The sequence below is a fragment of the Exophiala dermatitidis genome (assembly GCF_000230625.1).
Source record: "Exophiala dermatitidis NIH/UT8656 unplaced genomic scaffold supercont1.2, whole genome shotgun sequence".
NCBI classification, from domain to species: domain Eukaryota; kingdom Fungi; phylum Ascomycota; class Eurotiomycetes; order Chaetothyriales; family Herpotrichiellaceae; genus Exophiala; species Exophiala dermatitidis.
The window spans coordinates 2821079-2835793 of NW_008751647.1; the positions used below are offsets into that span (position 1 = coordinate 2821079).

The 14715-nt window shown below is 53.3% G+C and overlaps 6 protein-coding genes across 6 annotated transcripts; 2 read left to right on the forward strand and 4 right to left on the reverse strand.

The window, feature by feature from the left end:
- Window positions 1-7: 7 nt before the first annotated feature.
- On the reverse strand, window positions 8-2856 carry HMPREF1120_02478 (long-chain fatty-acid-CoA ligase). The gene has a single exon (XM_009156521.1). It carries the CDS (start codon window positions 2490-2492, stop codon window positions 324-326), a length of 2169 nt encoding a protein of 722 aa, XP_009154769.1. The 5' UTR covers window positions 2493-2856; the 3' UTR covers window positions 8-323.
- A 790-nt stretch (window positions 2857-3646) lies between these two features.
- HMPREF1120_02479 (O-acetylhomoserine (thiol)-lyase) lies at window positions 3647-5084 on the reverse strand (the record flags this gene model as incomplete). The annotated part of the gene is made up of 2 exons (XM_009156522.1): window positions 3647-3911; window positions 3964-5084. The coding sequence occupies 2 exons, from the start codon at window positions 5082-5084 to the stop codon at window positions 3647-3649; spliced, it is 1386 nt and encodes a 461-aa protein (XP_009154770.1).
- An 860-nt stretch (window positions 5085-5944) lies between these two features.
- HMPREF1120_02480 (uncharacterized protein) lies at window positions 5945-6997 on the reverse strand (the record flags this gene model as incomplete). Its single annotated transcript, XM_009156523.1, has 1 exon — window positions 5945-6997. One exon carries the CDS (start codon window positions 6995-6997, stop codon window positions 5945-5947), a length of 1053 nt encoding a protein of 350 aa, XP_009154771.1.
- An 831-nt stretch (window positions 6998-7828) lies between these two features.
- HMPREF1120_02481 (MFS transporter, DHA1 family, tetracycline resistance protein) lies at window positions 7829-9460 on the forward strand (the record flags this gene model as incomplete). The annotated part of the gene is made up of 2 exons (XM_009156524.1): window positions 7829-7960; window positions 8054-9460. The coding sequence occupies 2 exons, from the start codon at window positions 7829-7831 to the stop codon at window positions 9458-9460; spliced, it is 1539 nt and encodes a 512-aa protein (XP_009154772.1).
- Window positions 9461-10729: 1269 nt separating this feature from the next.
- On the forward strand, window positions 10730-11726 carry HMPREF1120_02482 (uncharacterized protein; the record flags this gene model as incomplete). Its single annotated transcript, XM_009156525.1, has 4 exons — window positions 10730-10808; window positions 10990-11311; window positions 11520-11572; window positions 11635-11726. 4 exons carry the CDS (start codon window positions 10730-10732, stop codon window positions 11724-11726), a joined length of 546 nt encoding a protein of 181 aa, XP_009154773.1.
- A 353-nt stretch (window positions 11727-12079) lies between these two features.
- Window positions 12080-14456, reverse strand: HMPREF1120_02483 (Ca2+/calmodulin-dependent protein kinase). The gene is made up of 6 exons (XM_009156526.1): window positions 14076-14456; window positions 13945-14025; window positions 13853-13890; window positions 13702-13792; window positions 13305-13635; window positions 12080-13250 (listed from the first exon to the last, which is right to left on the reverse strand). The coding sequence occupies exons 1-6, from the start codon at window positions 14137-14139 to the stop codon at window positions 12575-12577; spliced, it is 1281 nt and encodes a 426-aa protein (XP_009154774.1). The 5' UTR covers window positions 14140-14456; the 3' UTR covers window positions 12080-12574.
- Window positions 14457-14715: the final 259 nt, after the last annotated feature.

Sequence of the window (14715 nt, forward strand, 5' to 3'; positions counted from 1 at the left end):
AAAGTACTTGTCCTCCGAATGGTGCTTTCGTTTTATCTTTTTTGGCCTGCACCTGCCCTGCGGTGCGTTGGAATAGATGGTGCCACAATACATAAAGGTGCTGAGGTCTCATCTTTTCTCTTCTCTTGTATCTGTCTACCTACCTGTAGTCACAGTGCCTACCTAACATATACACCAAGTACTACTACTATTGTCGAGTATGCAGTGTTCAGTGCCCAATGTTCCAGTATGCAGAATCTAGTTCTAGTTCTAGGAGTATCATGCGGGCCGATGCATCTGAAATCTGAACTTGAATGCCAACAAAGTTGATTGCAACCAAAGCCCTACAACTTCGCCTTAGCACCACCAGTCCTCTTCTCTTCCTCCAACGCTTCAGCGTATAACCGATCCAAAACATCACGGTACCTCTTCGCCGCAACAGGTCTCTTCAACTTGAGCGTCGGAGTCAACAGGTCGTTTTCAACACTAAACGGCTCGAGGGCCAACTGAATGTTGCGCACTCTCTCATATCCAGCAAACTTCTTCCGTCGACCTGCACGGTCAAGATCCTTAAGCACGGCCTGCTTGACCTTCGGTTCTTCACAGGCGGCCTTGATAGCCTCCAGATCGGTCGGCGAAATATCCCTGCCCAACACTTTTGACGCAAAGGGTGCAAACGTGTCGGGCTGCACTCCAAAGATGCCGACCAAAAACGTCTGCACGCTGTCGCCGTGCACAAACGCCTGGGCGAGATAACTGCACGAAGACAGATAGACGCCCTCGATGCGTTCGGGCGAGATATATTCGCCCTGAGCGAGCTTGAGGACGTTCTTGCGGCGGTCAATGATAGTAAACCGACCTAGTTCGTCCACTGTACAAATGTCGCCCGTCTTGAACCAGCCGTCCTCCGTAAAAGCTTTGGCCGTCTCCTCGTCGTTCTTGTAGTATCCCTTGAACACGGACTCGCCGCGCAGCAACAGTTCACCACGCGGGTAAGGCTTGTCGTCCACGGTGTAGTCCATGTCCGGCACACTCAGTAAACATGCTTCCTGACACGGCATTACGCCGCCGCAGTTGCCAACGGAAAAGTCACCGGGAGGTTGAGCCAAAGCAACAGCATATGTTTCCGTCAGCCCGTAACCCTGGATGAAGCGGGTCGAAAAGACCACGCGCAAAAACTGTTGCAGAGATGGATCCAACGGCGCCGATCCGGACACCATCGTCTTTGCGCGGTCAAGTCCCAGAGCCGCGGCGACCTTGCGGCCCCAGATGCGGTCGTAGATAGCGTGATATTGTGTTGGGTTGTGCGACGACTTGGATTTGGGCGACGGTTCGGCGGCATTGGCCAGTTTCGTCCGCACAATGTGTCTGCTCAGTGCCCCCTTGAAACCGGGTTGTTCGACTGTCTGGGCCTTGATGGCGCCGCCAAATCGGTTGAATAGTCTGGGCACCGATGCGAAAATCGTCGGACGAAGCAGTTTCAAGTCATCCACAAGCTCGAGCACGTTGCCGTGGAAATAACCTAGTCGAGCACCTGCCCAAAGAGATGTGTGTTCGAGGAGTCGGCCGTAGATATGCGCTAGGGGCAGGTAGCTGAGGCCGACTCCGGACTGGTCGAGCTTGGATGAACAGAGAGAGGAAGATGTGGCCGCCACGGCCATGGCATGGGTCAAGACAACCCCTTTAGGAGGGCCCGTCGTGCCAGACGTATAATTGATGGTTATGGGGTCTGATGGTCTCGGCGGAGTGTATGGTCTTTTCAACGACTCGCCCAACTTTTCCACCGTCTCCAGCGAAAAGATCTTGAGCCCGACATCCGCGGCCAGCGAATCGAGCAGGGCTTGTTTCGACAGCTCCGGTTTCTCATTGGGGGCTGTGGTTCCAAGCGGATCCAACACAATGATGATCTTGAGGTTCGGCAGCCGTGGCTTCAGCTTGAGCAGAGTGGGCACGTGCGGCAAAGAACACACGACGCAGGCAAGGTTGGCGTGCCGGATAATGTATTCAGAGGTTTCGGGACCGAGAGTGTCGTAGAGCGAAACGGAGAACAATGACTGGGACATGCAGGCCAGGTCGGTCAACTGCCATTCCGGTCGGTTTTGACACCACAGACCGACACCATAACCAGTCCCGGTGATGCCCTCTCTTGCGTGTAACTCGACAATCCCAACACCAAAGTCTGCTCGTCTCTTTTGTACTGTTTCGTAGTCTAACCATTCAAAAGGACCAAACGTCTTCTTGGCCGAATCATAGGGGCGGTATCCTAGGCACGGCGCATGGGGATATCTTTGCGCGGCCGACTCGAACATATCGTGGCCGGTGCGGACGGAGGGGTCGAGGGTTTGGAGGAGGCCATCGCGACATTTATGGTGTCGATATACGGGCGTACGACCGGGCTTGTCGGATCCTGGCACAGTAATGGAACATGGCTCGCCCTGGGGAAGCGGGTCGTGATATTCCTCTGCCTTTTGCAGATGGGGAGGTTTGGAGGAAAGAAGAGACGGCAGTGGCATGGTGGACACGAGACCAAGATCGAGGGAAAGCACGGCGCAGCACCAATGATGTACTAGTAGTCAGGCAGAAAGAGGAAGCAAGAAAGAGGAAGAGAGAACAAAGGAGACGAGATGTGGTAGAGACGGGGAATGGCTGGTGGTAGGAGGTGTTGTTGAAGGGAGCGGGTGACATGACATGCCCATATTTACCTGTGCGTGCACAAGGGAATTGTACAACGGATGTAGCATCAAGTACTGTCCAAAAAGCAGTCATTCGGTCATTTGTCCATCCATCCATCCATCATCAAGGTAGAATCCACTGGCGCTGACCTGGAAAGGCCTTGCTGACGACTGGCAAAGGGTCGGATAATGGAAGGCAGAAGCCCACATGATGAGTCCATGACCGACAGTTCTAAGTACTACGACAACGTACTAGCAGCAATGCTCCCTCGCTTCGTCGCTTCTCTGGCGACATCGCTTAACCAGGCTTACACTGCGATTCGTGCCAGCGGCTGTTGGAGCGTCTCACCGTCTGACCATCTCGCGTCTCGTCTCGCCTTACTTCGTCTCACTCCGAGTCCACAGCTTCAAAATACCTCGGCATCTGGGGAAAAAAGACGCCTGTGCATGTCTCTAGTCAATCTCTCTCCGGGGTCATGTGGACCACTTCCGGGCTTGACTTCTCGATGCATCGGAGCGTCCGAAGTCTACATTATTATTATTATTTTTGCACGTTGTACGCAATTGGATCGAATCGTAAGGTGACCCGCCTTGAAGGCTGATACTGCCGTTGCACACGGTCAAAGCCGAACGATAGAGACATGTGAAAATGAGCAGAGGTAGGATTTCAACTTCTGCCACGTCTGTATCTTGTATGTCGGGATCTTGGATCTAACTACCAATGGACCATCCCGCGAGACAACCCCGGACTAAATCGATCCCCGGCTACTGGCAGTGTCATCATCCTGCCTGGCTCGTCGCTTTTCGCTTCTCATGGGGGCCGCGGGCTCCTTTGACGGGGATGCTACCCAACCTAAACCCCGACCGTAGAGACAACCCTACACATACCTACTGTAGGTACCCTTCTCGCACTCGCAGAGCTCTTCGTCTAGAGATTCGGTCCTATGCGAACCAGACCATGATCAGACATTGCAATCAACTATAGATATAGAAATTTAGGTGGCCCCACTGAGTTTGGCATCAACAGTCGGCTTCGCCCCAGTCGTGGCATTGTCCTTGTTGGCCTCCGCATCCGGTCGAGCAGCACTGCTGGCCGCGAAACTTTGTTCGAAATCGTGAATAATGTCGTCGATATGTTCAATTCCCACGCTAATGCGGACGCCATCGGGAGTTACCCCAGAGTCGTACCGTTCTTGTTCGGTGAGCTGTTCGTGAGTAGTCGTCCATGGGTGAATTGCAAGAGTCTTCGCGTCTCCAACACTACAGTAACCACCGTCAGTGTTGCAGATTTTGAGGGTTGGTGACAACTTACTTGGCCAGGTTCGAGATCAACTTGAAATTATCCACCACTTGCTGGCCTGCTTCTGCTCCTCCCTTGACACCGAACGACAAGACACCGCCAAAGCCGCGGGGGAGATATTTCTTCGCAATCTGATGGTACGGGTGGCTCTCCAATCCCGGGTACGACACCCAGGCGACGTTCGGGTGTTTCTCGAGCCATTTGGCAAGCTGCAGCGCGTTGGAGGCGTGGCGTTCACATCGCAAGCTCAGGGTTTCGAGACCCAGAATGAATTGTTGAGAGTTGAACGGAGCCAGGCAAGCACCCAGATCACGCAGAATCTCCACGCGCACCCGGATGATGAAGGCCAGAGCACCGAAAGTTTCCGCAAACTTCAGACCATGGTAACCCGGAGCAGGCTCATTGAACTGGGGAAATCTCTTAGCGTTCGCGACCCAGTCAAACTTGCCCGAGTCGACAATGGCACCGCCGATCGAGGTACCGTGACCACCAATCCACTTGGTCGCGCTGTGCACCACAATGTCGGCACCGTGTTTGATCGGTTGGCAGAAATAGCCACCAGCTCCAAAAGTGTTGTCCACCACCAGAGGGACACCTTTGGCGTGGCAGACTTTGGCAATGGCCTCGAAGTCCGGAACGTTGTAACGAGGGTTGCCGATGGTCTCGACATAGACCGCTTTGGTCTTGTCATCGATGGCCTTTTCGAAATCTTCGGGGGCTTCCGAGGTCAGGAACTTGGTCTCAATGCCCAAGCGCGGGAACATGACCTTGAACTGGTTGTAGGTGCCTCCGTACAGGTTGGAGGTGGAGACAATGTTGTCCCCGGCGTGTGCAAGAGCGGCAATGGCCATGAATTGTGCCGCTTGACCTGAGGACGTGGCCACCGCTGCGGCACCTCCCTCGAGAGCTGCAATTCTCTTCTCAAACACATCAACCGTTGGGTTCATGATCCGACTGTAGATGTTGCCAAACTCTTTCAGGCCAAACAGCCTCGCGCCATGAGCCGAGTCATCGAAGGTGAACGAGGTGGTCTGGTAGATAGGCACGGCACGGGCATGGGTTGCCGGGTCGGGAGATTGACCGGCATGGATCTGAAGGGTTTCGAACTTCTGAACGTAGTCGTCGGAAGACATGGTGGAGGAAGTGACCTGATCCTACAGGCAAGGTTGTGTAAAGGCTGAACAGCAAGAGGTCGTTTCGTCAAGGGCACAACCACGTCTCAGAAGCAAATATACAGGTGAAGAGGCAGAAAAAGGTCAAACGGAAGCAAGATAGCCTATAGAAAAGATTTCCTGAGAGCAAGAAGGGCGGGAAGGAGGACAACCTGGGCCTTTGTGTGCGATTGAAGCTCTCGTCGAGAGTGTCGCTTTTCCTCCCCCGCAACTGCGGTTAGTTTGGGGTTCTGGACGATTGCGTGATCGGACGCCAACCCACGCCAGTTCTGCCTTTGCCATTTTCGCAGTTCAAGTTTCCGACGACCATTGCTCCGACGACGCGAACGCCAAAGAAGTTGAAAAGGATGGCACCAGTACTAGTGGAGCGACTGGTTGAATTGGCGAGCCAGGCGGCCATGTTGCGTTGGTGGTTCGAGATGAAGGTCCCAGAGAGAGGGTTGACGCAGGCGATGCCGGGCATCGGGGAGCCTGTCAGAACGGCTCAATCTGCGATCCAAAGATGGGCAAATCCAGCTGTCTGGCACGGGCGTCCCTTTACTGGGTGACATCCTCCATCAGTCCTGGATGCCACTCCTCAGTACTTGATACCAGGCCGAAGGTCCATCGATCACTCCTCGCAACCTGCGTTGTGTGCCTGCAGAGAATGGCCCCCGGATCTGTTGTCCTTATCTTATCAGTCCAAAGATGGAGGGGCAGCGGATCAACATCGGCCCGGTGAACGCTGCAGTGGCATCACCGTCACAGCCTCGCAGTACTACATTCAAGTTGTACAATGCTGTATATCCCATCATATGCGCGAGTTCTCCATTGCTGAGCTCCTATTGACCCGTGCCGCTTGCCTCCTCTCCAGCAGCAGCCATCTCTGGCTGACTAGCGCTCGTCCTCGGACCCCTTTTATAGACGTCCAAGTCACTCGTGGCCGCTGCAAATCCTCGCTTGCATTTCCAGGTCCAGTACTTGGACAATGCGTACCAGCGATAGCTGTCCGCATTCTGAATGGCAGTATACGGCCCAAGGTCTCTGAGCAGTCTTGCATGATACGCCCCCATTCCGTCCGGCGGGTTGGAGTTGGGTTGCGAAAAGTCACGGATCTGCGGCAAGCCAGCCTCATCCTGCCGGATCAACCCAGAAAACCCAGGTATGTCTTTGAACAGGTAACTCCAGTGCATGAGCTCGTGCAGGAGCGTGGCGCCGGGAGAGACCATCCAGTCACTGTCAGTATTGCCGAGACCATTGCATGTGAACCCGGGCAACGGATTGCCTTGGGCATCCCGAGCCCATGGCTCATTAGGTGGGTGCTCAATTTCGTCCAGGGACGGAAATTGAAACAACTGCTCGCACAATGAGATCATGTCTACTTGACTGGCTTCATCGCTGAGCTCGAACTCATCCACGTCAAGATATGTATACGCATCAAAGAGGAGCCCGTCCTCAGACAAATGGCCGTAGAGTCTGTCCGCTGCTGGAATGTCCGGATGGTCTCCCAAGGCGATGTCCAGGTTGGCGAATTTTGGTTGCAAGGTGCCTGGCGATGTGGGCGCGCCGAGAAGTCCACCGATATCAGTTTCCTCATTGATCATCACGTCGAGCGGAACATTTGCCAATGTGCGGAAGGCATGCTTGACAAAATCAGCCTCCTCGGCAGTGAAGTAGCGCAGGAACACTTCTTCGCAAGGATCGAATGTCAATGCGACAACCCGGGCTAGCATCACACTATCCTTGAACGCTTGCTGCAGTTTTGGGCCCGGATCCTGTAGGCTGGTGTGCAAAGGGACCACCAATTGTGGTAAATTGGCGCTGCTCAGGGTCATAAAAGACATGAAGAACACCAGGAGAAGCTGGAGTCGTCTGCATCCCGCCGTCTTCGCCATGCTTAAGTTTCCAAGGGTAAGATATCCCCTGATGAGCCGGTTCTTTGTGGGTTAAGAATGGTCTTGGATTGCAAGAGTCGTGTACCGAACCATGCTGAGCCAGGGTTTCTCGAACTTTGTTGTTGGGATGAAGTCTTGAACAAAGATAATGACATATATATACCAATAATGTCTTCACTACTCACAGTATATCATCTGATACCCTAATATCCCACCCCCAAAATGCGCTTTGGGAGTGAAGGGAAACATCGTCGGGGCCAGGCAACTGACCGTCAACAAGCAAATAGCGCGGCACTTATGCGTCAGTGAACTTCAGCTCATCGTCGCCCTGGGAACTGACCATTGATGCATGCCTGGTTCTACAGTTAATCCTGAGCGCGTGAGGTTCGGCGAGGATCATGGTGCTGCCTGGCATCACCACAACGCATGGCGCGCCAGAAAGCGTGGAACTTCCTTCACATCCAGTACTGTCTATCTGAGTAACACCCCGGGCAAAGAATTTCTGGTCGGTCAGCTGCACCATCAACAGACACAGCGTCCCACTATGGAGGTGATGTGTATTTTGAGCTGCCAGTGTCGCATTTGGTTTAAGAGTGAAGACGCGAGCTTGGATGTCCGGCTTTGGGCGGATTTGGTCGGACATGGCCGGAGCCGAACTTTGCTGCTCAGAAATTGGACCCGCCTTATGTAATGCTTGATCGAATCATGATGATGCTTTCTTTTCCTTTGCCGTCCGTCGATCGTCGAGCGGTCTAGATGACTTCGGTCCCTCGACTCTGGGCTTCTCTTTCTTACCTTGCGAGAAATGTGACAAGAAGATAGCAAAAAGCGATGGATGTATGGAAGCAGCGAGACGCGCTACTGGACCGGATCATCCCCTTTCGTGGACAAAGGCCGATCTGTCTCGAGTTTCGTTCATCCAAGGTGTTCATCTTGTTCGCGGTGTGCTGGTCGGTTTTCACTGTAAGTCAGGAGAGTCCTTTGCGCATTGCGACTATATTGCTCTCGTTTCAAAACCGCGGTCGAACGAATCCTAACGATCCATGTGCATGTTAGGATATCTTTCTTTACGGTGTCATCGTGCCTGTCGTCCCATTCGCACTCCAAGACAGAGTGCATGTGTCTCACCAGGACACTCAGCACTGGGTTTCGGTGCTTCTGGCCGTATATGCCGCTGCACTACTATTCTTCGCCCCTATCTTTGGATGGGTAGCCGACCGTACACACTCTCGGAGGACTCCCTTGCTTCTCGGACTGATCGTCCTGGCCGGCTCGACTCTCATGTTATGTCTGGGCAGGACGATTCCGATTCTTGTGGTTGGCCGGCTGTTGCAGGGAGCGTCAGCCTCGGTCGTGTGGACGGTTGCCCTGGCACTCTTGGCCGACACTGTCAAGGAGGAGGAAGCCGGTCAGGCCATCGGCTATGTTAGCATGGCTACCTCTTTGGGCGTCCTGGTGGCTCCTTTGATCGGAGGTGTTGTGTACCAGCGGGCGGGATACTATGCCGTGTTTGGGGTCACTTTTGCCATTATCGGCTTCGACATTCTACTGAGATTGGCTTTGATCGAGAAGAAGATTGCCGCAAAATGGTTGGAGCCCGAATCGCCTGCTCGCCGGTCATCCCAGGCCACCCAAGGAACAGGGACTGATGTCCCACTGGAGAATCGGGCACAAGCCACAGATTCGACCGCTGTGGGAGAGAAAGAGGAGACCTCGCGTGCGGCTGCTGCGGAAGAAAACTCTGGTCCCCGCAGAAAGAAACGAAAGTTGCCGCCTCTACTGATTCTTCTGAAATCCCGCCGCATTCTCGCCGCCTTCTGGGGCAATCTCGTGGGGTCAATGACTTTCACCGCCATCGACACCACCCTCCCGCTGTATGTCAACCAGATATTCGGATGGGACGCTCTGGGTGCAGGATTGGTCTTCATCGCACTGCTTGCTCCGAGCTTCGCCGGTCCTATCATAGGAGTTTGGACCGACAAATACGGACCACGCTGGATCGCCGCATCGGGTCTGTTGCTCTGTGTGCCTTTTTGGGTCTTGCTTCGGTTGGTCGATCATGATACGACAGGCCAGGCCGTGTTGCTTTGCGCGCTCCTGGTCCTACTTGGGAGTGCAACTGCTCTTCTGCTGACTTCTTTGATGGCCGAATTCAGCAAGGTGTGTGACGCCAAAGTGCGCCAGGACCCTGACCTGTTCGCTGGCAAGTCGGCATATGGTCAAAGCTATGGCATCTTCAACGTCGCGTGGGCGGGTGGTAGTTTGATCGGCCCGCTGGTTTCGGGTGCCGTCCGGTCGGCAGCGGGGTGGAAGACCATGACCTGGACGATGGCAATCTGGTGTGCTGTAGGCATTCCACCGATCATCCTGTATTCAGGCGGGATGATCACGAAGAGGAAGAGACAGCCTAACCACGTCGACAATGGCAATCAAGGTGGAGTGCTGGAGGTGGTGAGTGCTTAGGGCTCAGTAGGACAGAAATGTAGTTGTAGTCGACTCAACTCTTTGTTAAATAGCAAGAGGGATAGCATGGATATAATCGGCGTCGGGGTATACCATGTTTAGACTAAAATCTCGACTCAATCGCAGAGCAAGTGGAACACGATGAATTGACACAGATTGATGATGTTTCTCTGCTTGTTTCAACCTTTAATGGCCAATTGGCAGCGTGTGAGCAGTGTGCGCTGTACTGTAAATAGGTGGCTGTCATCGAATCGCTGGGGCCGAGGCTGCCGACCCCTGAAACAAGCACTGTCTCACTCATTCAGCCTTGGCTCCACAACTTTGATTCCATCTGTCAGGCCGCGACCTCGCTTCTCACTTGTTTCATATCAGTCCTTTATTGTCTTTTCTTCCTCTCATGCTCTCTCTCCAACATACCCCTCGCGCGCTTGTCGCCTTCTGTCAACGGTTATCCATGCATGTAATTGTCGTCAGCCATATCTCAAACAAACAATCTGGCAATGCACCAAACAAGGCTGCATGCTTACGGTGAGTCTCGCGTGTTTGAGAGGATGAATATGGCCAACGCGCCTAGCAAGAAAGCAAGCATCTACAAGGTTTTCATTTTATCAAGACTAATGTCTCGCGTTATGCATACCTGTCTTTCTGTCTTTCTGTCTCTCTCGCGGCTGAGCCGGTCTCTACACAATAGCCTGCCGGGAAATATCAGCGTACTGTGGTTGGTTTTTGATTGTTCTGTTTTGGTTCTTCTGCCTGCCTGTTCATTCCGGGATATTCCAGCCTCAGTCAACTTGCGCACTGGTGCGTCTTGATTGTGCTATCAGCACCTGCGCTCTCTTCGACAATTGATTGTCTTGGACAGAAAGAAGACGTCCCGCACACTTGTTCTGCACTGCTTTCTCTAGTCTATCTGGTCTGTTCACCCGCATCAACAAGTAGCCATTATCAGCTGCCCGCCCTCGGTTCTTCCAAGCCCACTCGACCCAAAATCCAGACTTGGGCTCTAGTCTCGTCAACAACCTGCGCAAGCGAGAATCGAACCAACCTTCCGGCCGTCTCTTTCTTCCTGTCTTTGATCCGATCTCTACAACCACCAACGTTTAGATCCGCTCTACGAGTCCGACACACACTTCAAACTTTTAAACCTCTGCCTCTTCTGTCCTCTCTATCTCCACAACATCCCGACAAGCAACGCGCCGGCTCTCGGAGCAGCAGCGCACCTTTCTCCTCAAACGAATTATCTGAACAGCACCCGCGTCTCGATCCAAGATGCCTTTCAACCCAGTTCTTGCCATCCGCATGGTCCAGGGCGTTCTGGCATTCATTGCCATGTCCCTCGGAGCCACGGGTAAGTAAAAGTCACATCCGCCACCTCTCTCTCCCTCATATCCTCTCCCTTGAAAGACATCGCCCACTACCTCTCTCCTCATGTCCTCTGCCATCTCTTATCCCCTTACCATCCCAAGCCTCAAACCCTCGACTTACAAACCTCAAACCTCAGACTCCAAGCTAATTTTTTGTCTTTCTAGTTGCAAATGCAATCAACACCGAAACCCTCGGCCCACCCACAACGATCACCACCGTCCCCAGCTCCGTCGTCTTCTACATCTTCGTCGCCGTCTTCACCATGCTCATCACGGTTCCCTACACAATCATCTGTCCCCGCTATTTCCCCCTGCTCGCCAACCCATTCGCCATGCTCGCCGCCGAGACAACCACCGCTATTTTCTGGCTGGGCGGATTTGCATCTATCGCCGATCATCTGAGACGCCATAAGATTGATTTCTGCGGTGAGGGTGTCGATGCCTGTGCTGCTGCGAGGGGCAGTATTGCTGTTGGGGTGTTGGAATGGTAAGTACAACTAAATCCTACGGAGCGAAGCGGAGTAGGATCTAGCTGCGAAGCGGAGGAGGATCTAGCTGCGAAGCGGAGGAGGATCTAGCTGCGAAAGCAGACTAGGTTCTAGCTGGGACAAGATGACCCAACTGGCTTGCCGGGTTGGGTCATCTGTTCTGGTTCCAAACCCCGGACTAAGTGCTAACCCTTGGGAACTTTTTAGTATCCTCTTCTTCACCACCGCCTGGTTCGCCTTCTCCCACATCTTTCTCGGCGGTAGGTTCGCCGCGGCAGACGAGAGCAACTTGAACCAACTTCAGCGTGCTATCAGCACACAGGGCCACAACACCAACAAGACCAACACGAATACGAACAAATCAGCGGGCAACGGAAACAGCAGTGCGCAAGACCATCAAGTCGATCCAAATGATGGCCATTACGATCATAATCCATGCGCGAGAGAGCAGGTTTGGGGCGAGGTTCATGGGATCGAAATGGTTTGATTGGACATTCTCCAATCATTCTTGATGGCAGGGAGAAAGATGAAGGCACCATCAGCAGAGTCTTCGGATAAGTAATGTGATGTGGATGGATTGGTGAATTGCTTTGCTGCGGCAGCTGTGCTTCTGCTGAACTTGGTCGAGAGACTGGCTACCTCCTACCCAAGGTAGAGCTATCTGAGCTGGATAGATAAGATACAGAGAGACTCACCACCTGTCCGTCCGTTCGGACAGATAGACAAAATTCCAAATGAGAATTAGGAACCAAACAACACCAAACAGTACGACCTGGGCCTGGACCTGTTTTGTGCTATTCTTCTATTGTCCGCCTACTATAAGTGACTCTCGCTGTGTGAGTGTGATGTATCGCATTATTCATGGTCATCATAGATACCTAGTAGTATTCATGTTACTGTATCTGACGTCTCGAAATTTGCGGGCATATGATCCGATTCCGATTCCCTGGACCATTCCCGAATGAGAGCATGAGAACCTGAGAGCCGGACAGCCCGCGCCTCTGTAAACCCACGGTTGACTTGGACATGCATGAAATAAGCCTGCGTTGCGTCGTTCACACACAGAAAACAGACACGTTACCCGGCCATCTGCCCGTCCTATCTTGAGCAACTACAAAGGGAACTGATATGTTGTTGTCTCGGTCATCATCACTGAGTGCCGTGGCCAATCCCTGACCTTTTTTTATAGGTTGTTGGCTTTCTGTCTACGGCATTCGACCGGCGAAGACGAGGACGGAGGGATAGACCCGCTTTCGTCTTCATCAATGCCTGCGTCCCCATAGCCCGCTAACAGTATTGGCGATTTTCTCCTGTTGCCGCCGGATTTGGTCCTCAGTTTGACCGCGAGCATTGCCGCGAGAATCAATCTCCATGGCGTCTGGGCCATGTCCACCATCATTAGCCTCGGAGTGCTGTTGCGAGGTGACGGGGCCTCTAGCCTCCTCGCCATGAATGACCTGGCCCTGGTCGTTGAGCACTTTACTGCCATTGACAATTTCCGACTTTGGTTTAGGATCCACGCTCATGGCGCCGTCCATCTGGCCGGCCATCAATCCACCAGCTTCCCGGAGTTTGTTAATCGCCCGGACGGTGTCGATGGCCTTATGAAGAGTGCGACGAGCATTGAAATTCTTCTTCACCGTCGGGAGTAAGTCCTGGCCCTCTTCGGCGCCCTTTTCGGGGCTGGTGGGGTCCTCAGGTTTGATCCAGGGGTGCTGCAGAGCTTGGTGTGCCGTCATCCGGGCTCGAGGATCGATGGTCAAACACCGATCAATAAAGTCTCGTGCCGTTTGCGACACATTGCGCCAGTATTCCTCCGGTGTGAACGAATAGTCTGCGGCGAGGATGGCTTGCATTTCTTCAAGGTTGCTTTCGCGGTCGAAAGGCGTGTAGCCGCATAGAAGAAAATAAGTGATGACACCGATGGCCCAGATGTCCCTGTAGCCTCAAAGTCAGTAAAGAGGCAACGAAAGACATAAGTTCAGTACGTACACAGGTTTACCATGTCCGGTCTTCTTGAAAATTTCGGGCGCCATGTAGCCGGGTGTACCGCATGTCGTGGTCAGAACGTGGAACTGTTCCTCGTCCATGATCCTCGACAGGCCGAAATCCGCAATCAAAAGGTCTGCATTGTCTTCGGGTGTCCTGAACAACAAGTTCTCTGGTTTGAGGTCCCGATGCACAATGCCGTGATCGTGCAGGTATGCTACTGCGGATAGAGTGGCTCGAATGAGGTCGGCCGCGTCCGATTCGTAGTATGAGCCCTTCCGGCATATGCGGTCAAACAATTCTCCTCCCAGTGCTAGGTCCGTCACCAGGTATACTAGAGTCAGTCAGAACGTGTAACGTTGGAGTGCCACAGGCCTGTGTGCGTCTATGTCATGCGTACAATTGTTCATCGTCTCAAAGTAGTCGACGAGTGTCAAAATGTTGCGGTGTCCCACCGACACCCGTTTCAGCACTGCAATCTCGTTGCGCACCTATAGTGTTGACAACGTCAATTCATGGATCAACTTCCAGGCAGTCCAGCAGTCACACACCATATGTTCTCGCCCGGCCATGAGTCGCTTGTTGATGACTGCGCTAACTCAGCAATGTGTGTTGTGGCTGGACCGTAATGGTGTGAACAGACCTTTGGCGGCATAGTATCGACCCGTGTCTATGTGGACACACTCTTTGACCACCGAGTATGAGCCCGCACCCAGCGTTTTCCCTTGTACATGTAAGCCGAGAGCATCGGGACCTGGAGACCATCACTTCTACCTGTCTTGTACCGACAAGGCTGGATCTGAGGCTTCTGCGCCGCGGCTCCAGCCTGCGATGACATCGCGGCGGCAGGATGTGTGAGCGTTCAGATAACCCACAAACCAATGGTGATCGCGGTTCTCTGGGAGAGGAGATAAGGGAGATCGACAAGGCTGCGCTCAGGAATAGAGGTCGGACAGGGGGAGTTTGTTCTCGGTGTCAAGGCTGTGGGAGAGGAGCAGACGGAGGCGACCGAGAGGCAAGTGATGTCCTGGAAGGGAAGCCGTCGTCTGTATGCCAGTATCAGTACCAAGACTATGGATGAGACAGTGGATCGTAGTTCAAGTTGCAGTGTTTCAGCCGGTGGCCCCATGCGCCGTTAATACCCATCTACCTACCTACTGTACGAACACTGTGCAGTACTACACGGCTTGGGACTGACGTGTCGCGGGGTGCAGCACGTGCAGTTCGGCTGAAAGCTGAGGCTGACTAAGAGGCTGATATAAGATTGATGACAAACTACCAGACCGCCAGACGACAGCTTACAATGTTCAAGTTGTAGACGACAGCGATACTCTCATCAGTCGCACGGTAAGTGAAGCTGTGGCCGCATATCGCCCACCCATCCAAATGGAGATGATTAGCACAGTCATGCTAG

What these genes read in the sequence shown, in the direction of transcription:
- HMPREF1120_02483 (XM_009156526.1), bottom strand. Translation starts at nt 14,139, where the DNA reads ATGTCATCGCAGGCTGGAGCCGCGGCGCAGAAGCCTCAGATCCAGCCT. An exon ending in GCCTTGTCGGTACAAGACAG is followed by an intron (nt 14,026 to 14,075) that starts GTAGAAGTGATG and finishes TACATGTACAAG; the next exon opens with GGAAAACGCTGGGTGCGGGC. An exon ending in TCGATACTATGCCGCCAAAG is followed by an intron (nt 13,891 to 13,944) that starts GTCTGTTCACAC and finishes GAGTTAGCGCAG; the next exon opens with TCATCAACAAGCGACTCATG.
- HMPREF1120_02478 (XM_009156521.1), bottom strand. Translation starts at nt 2,492, where the DNA reads ATGCCACTGCCGTCTCTTCTTTCCTCCAAACCTCCCCATCTGCAAAAG.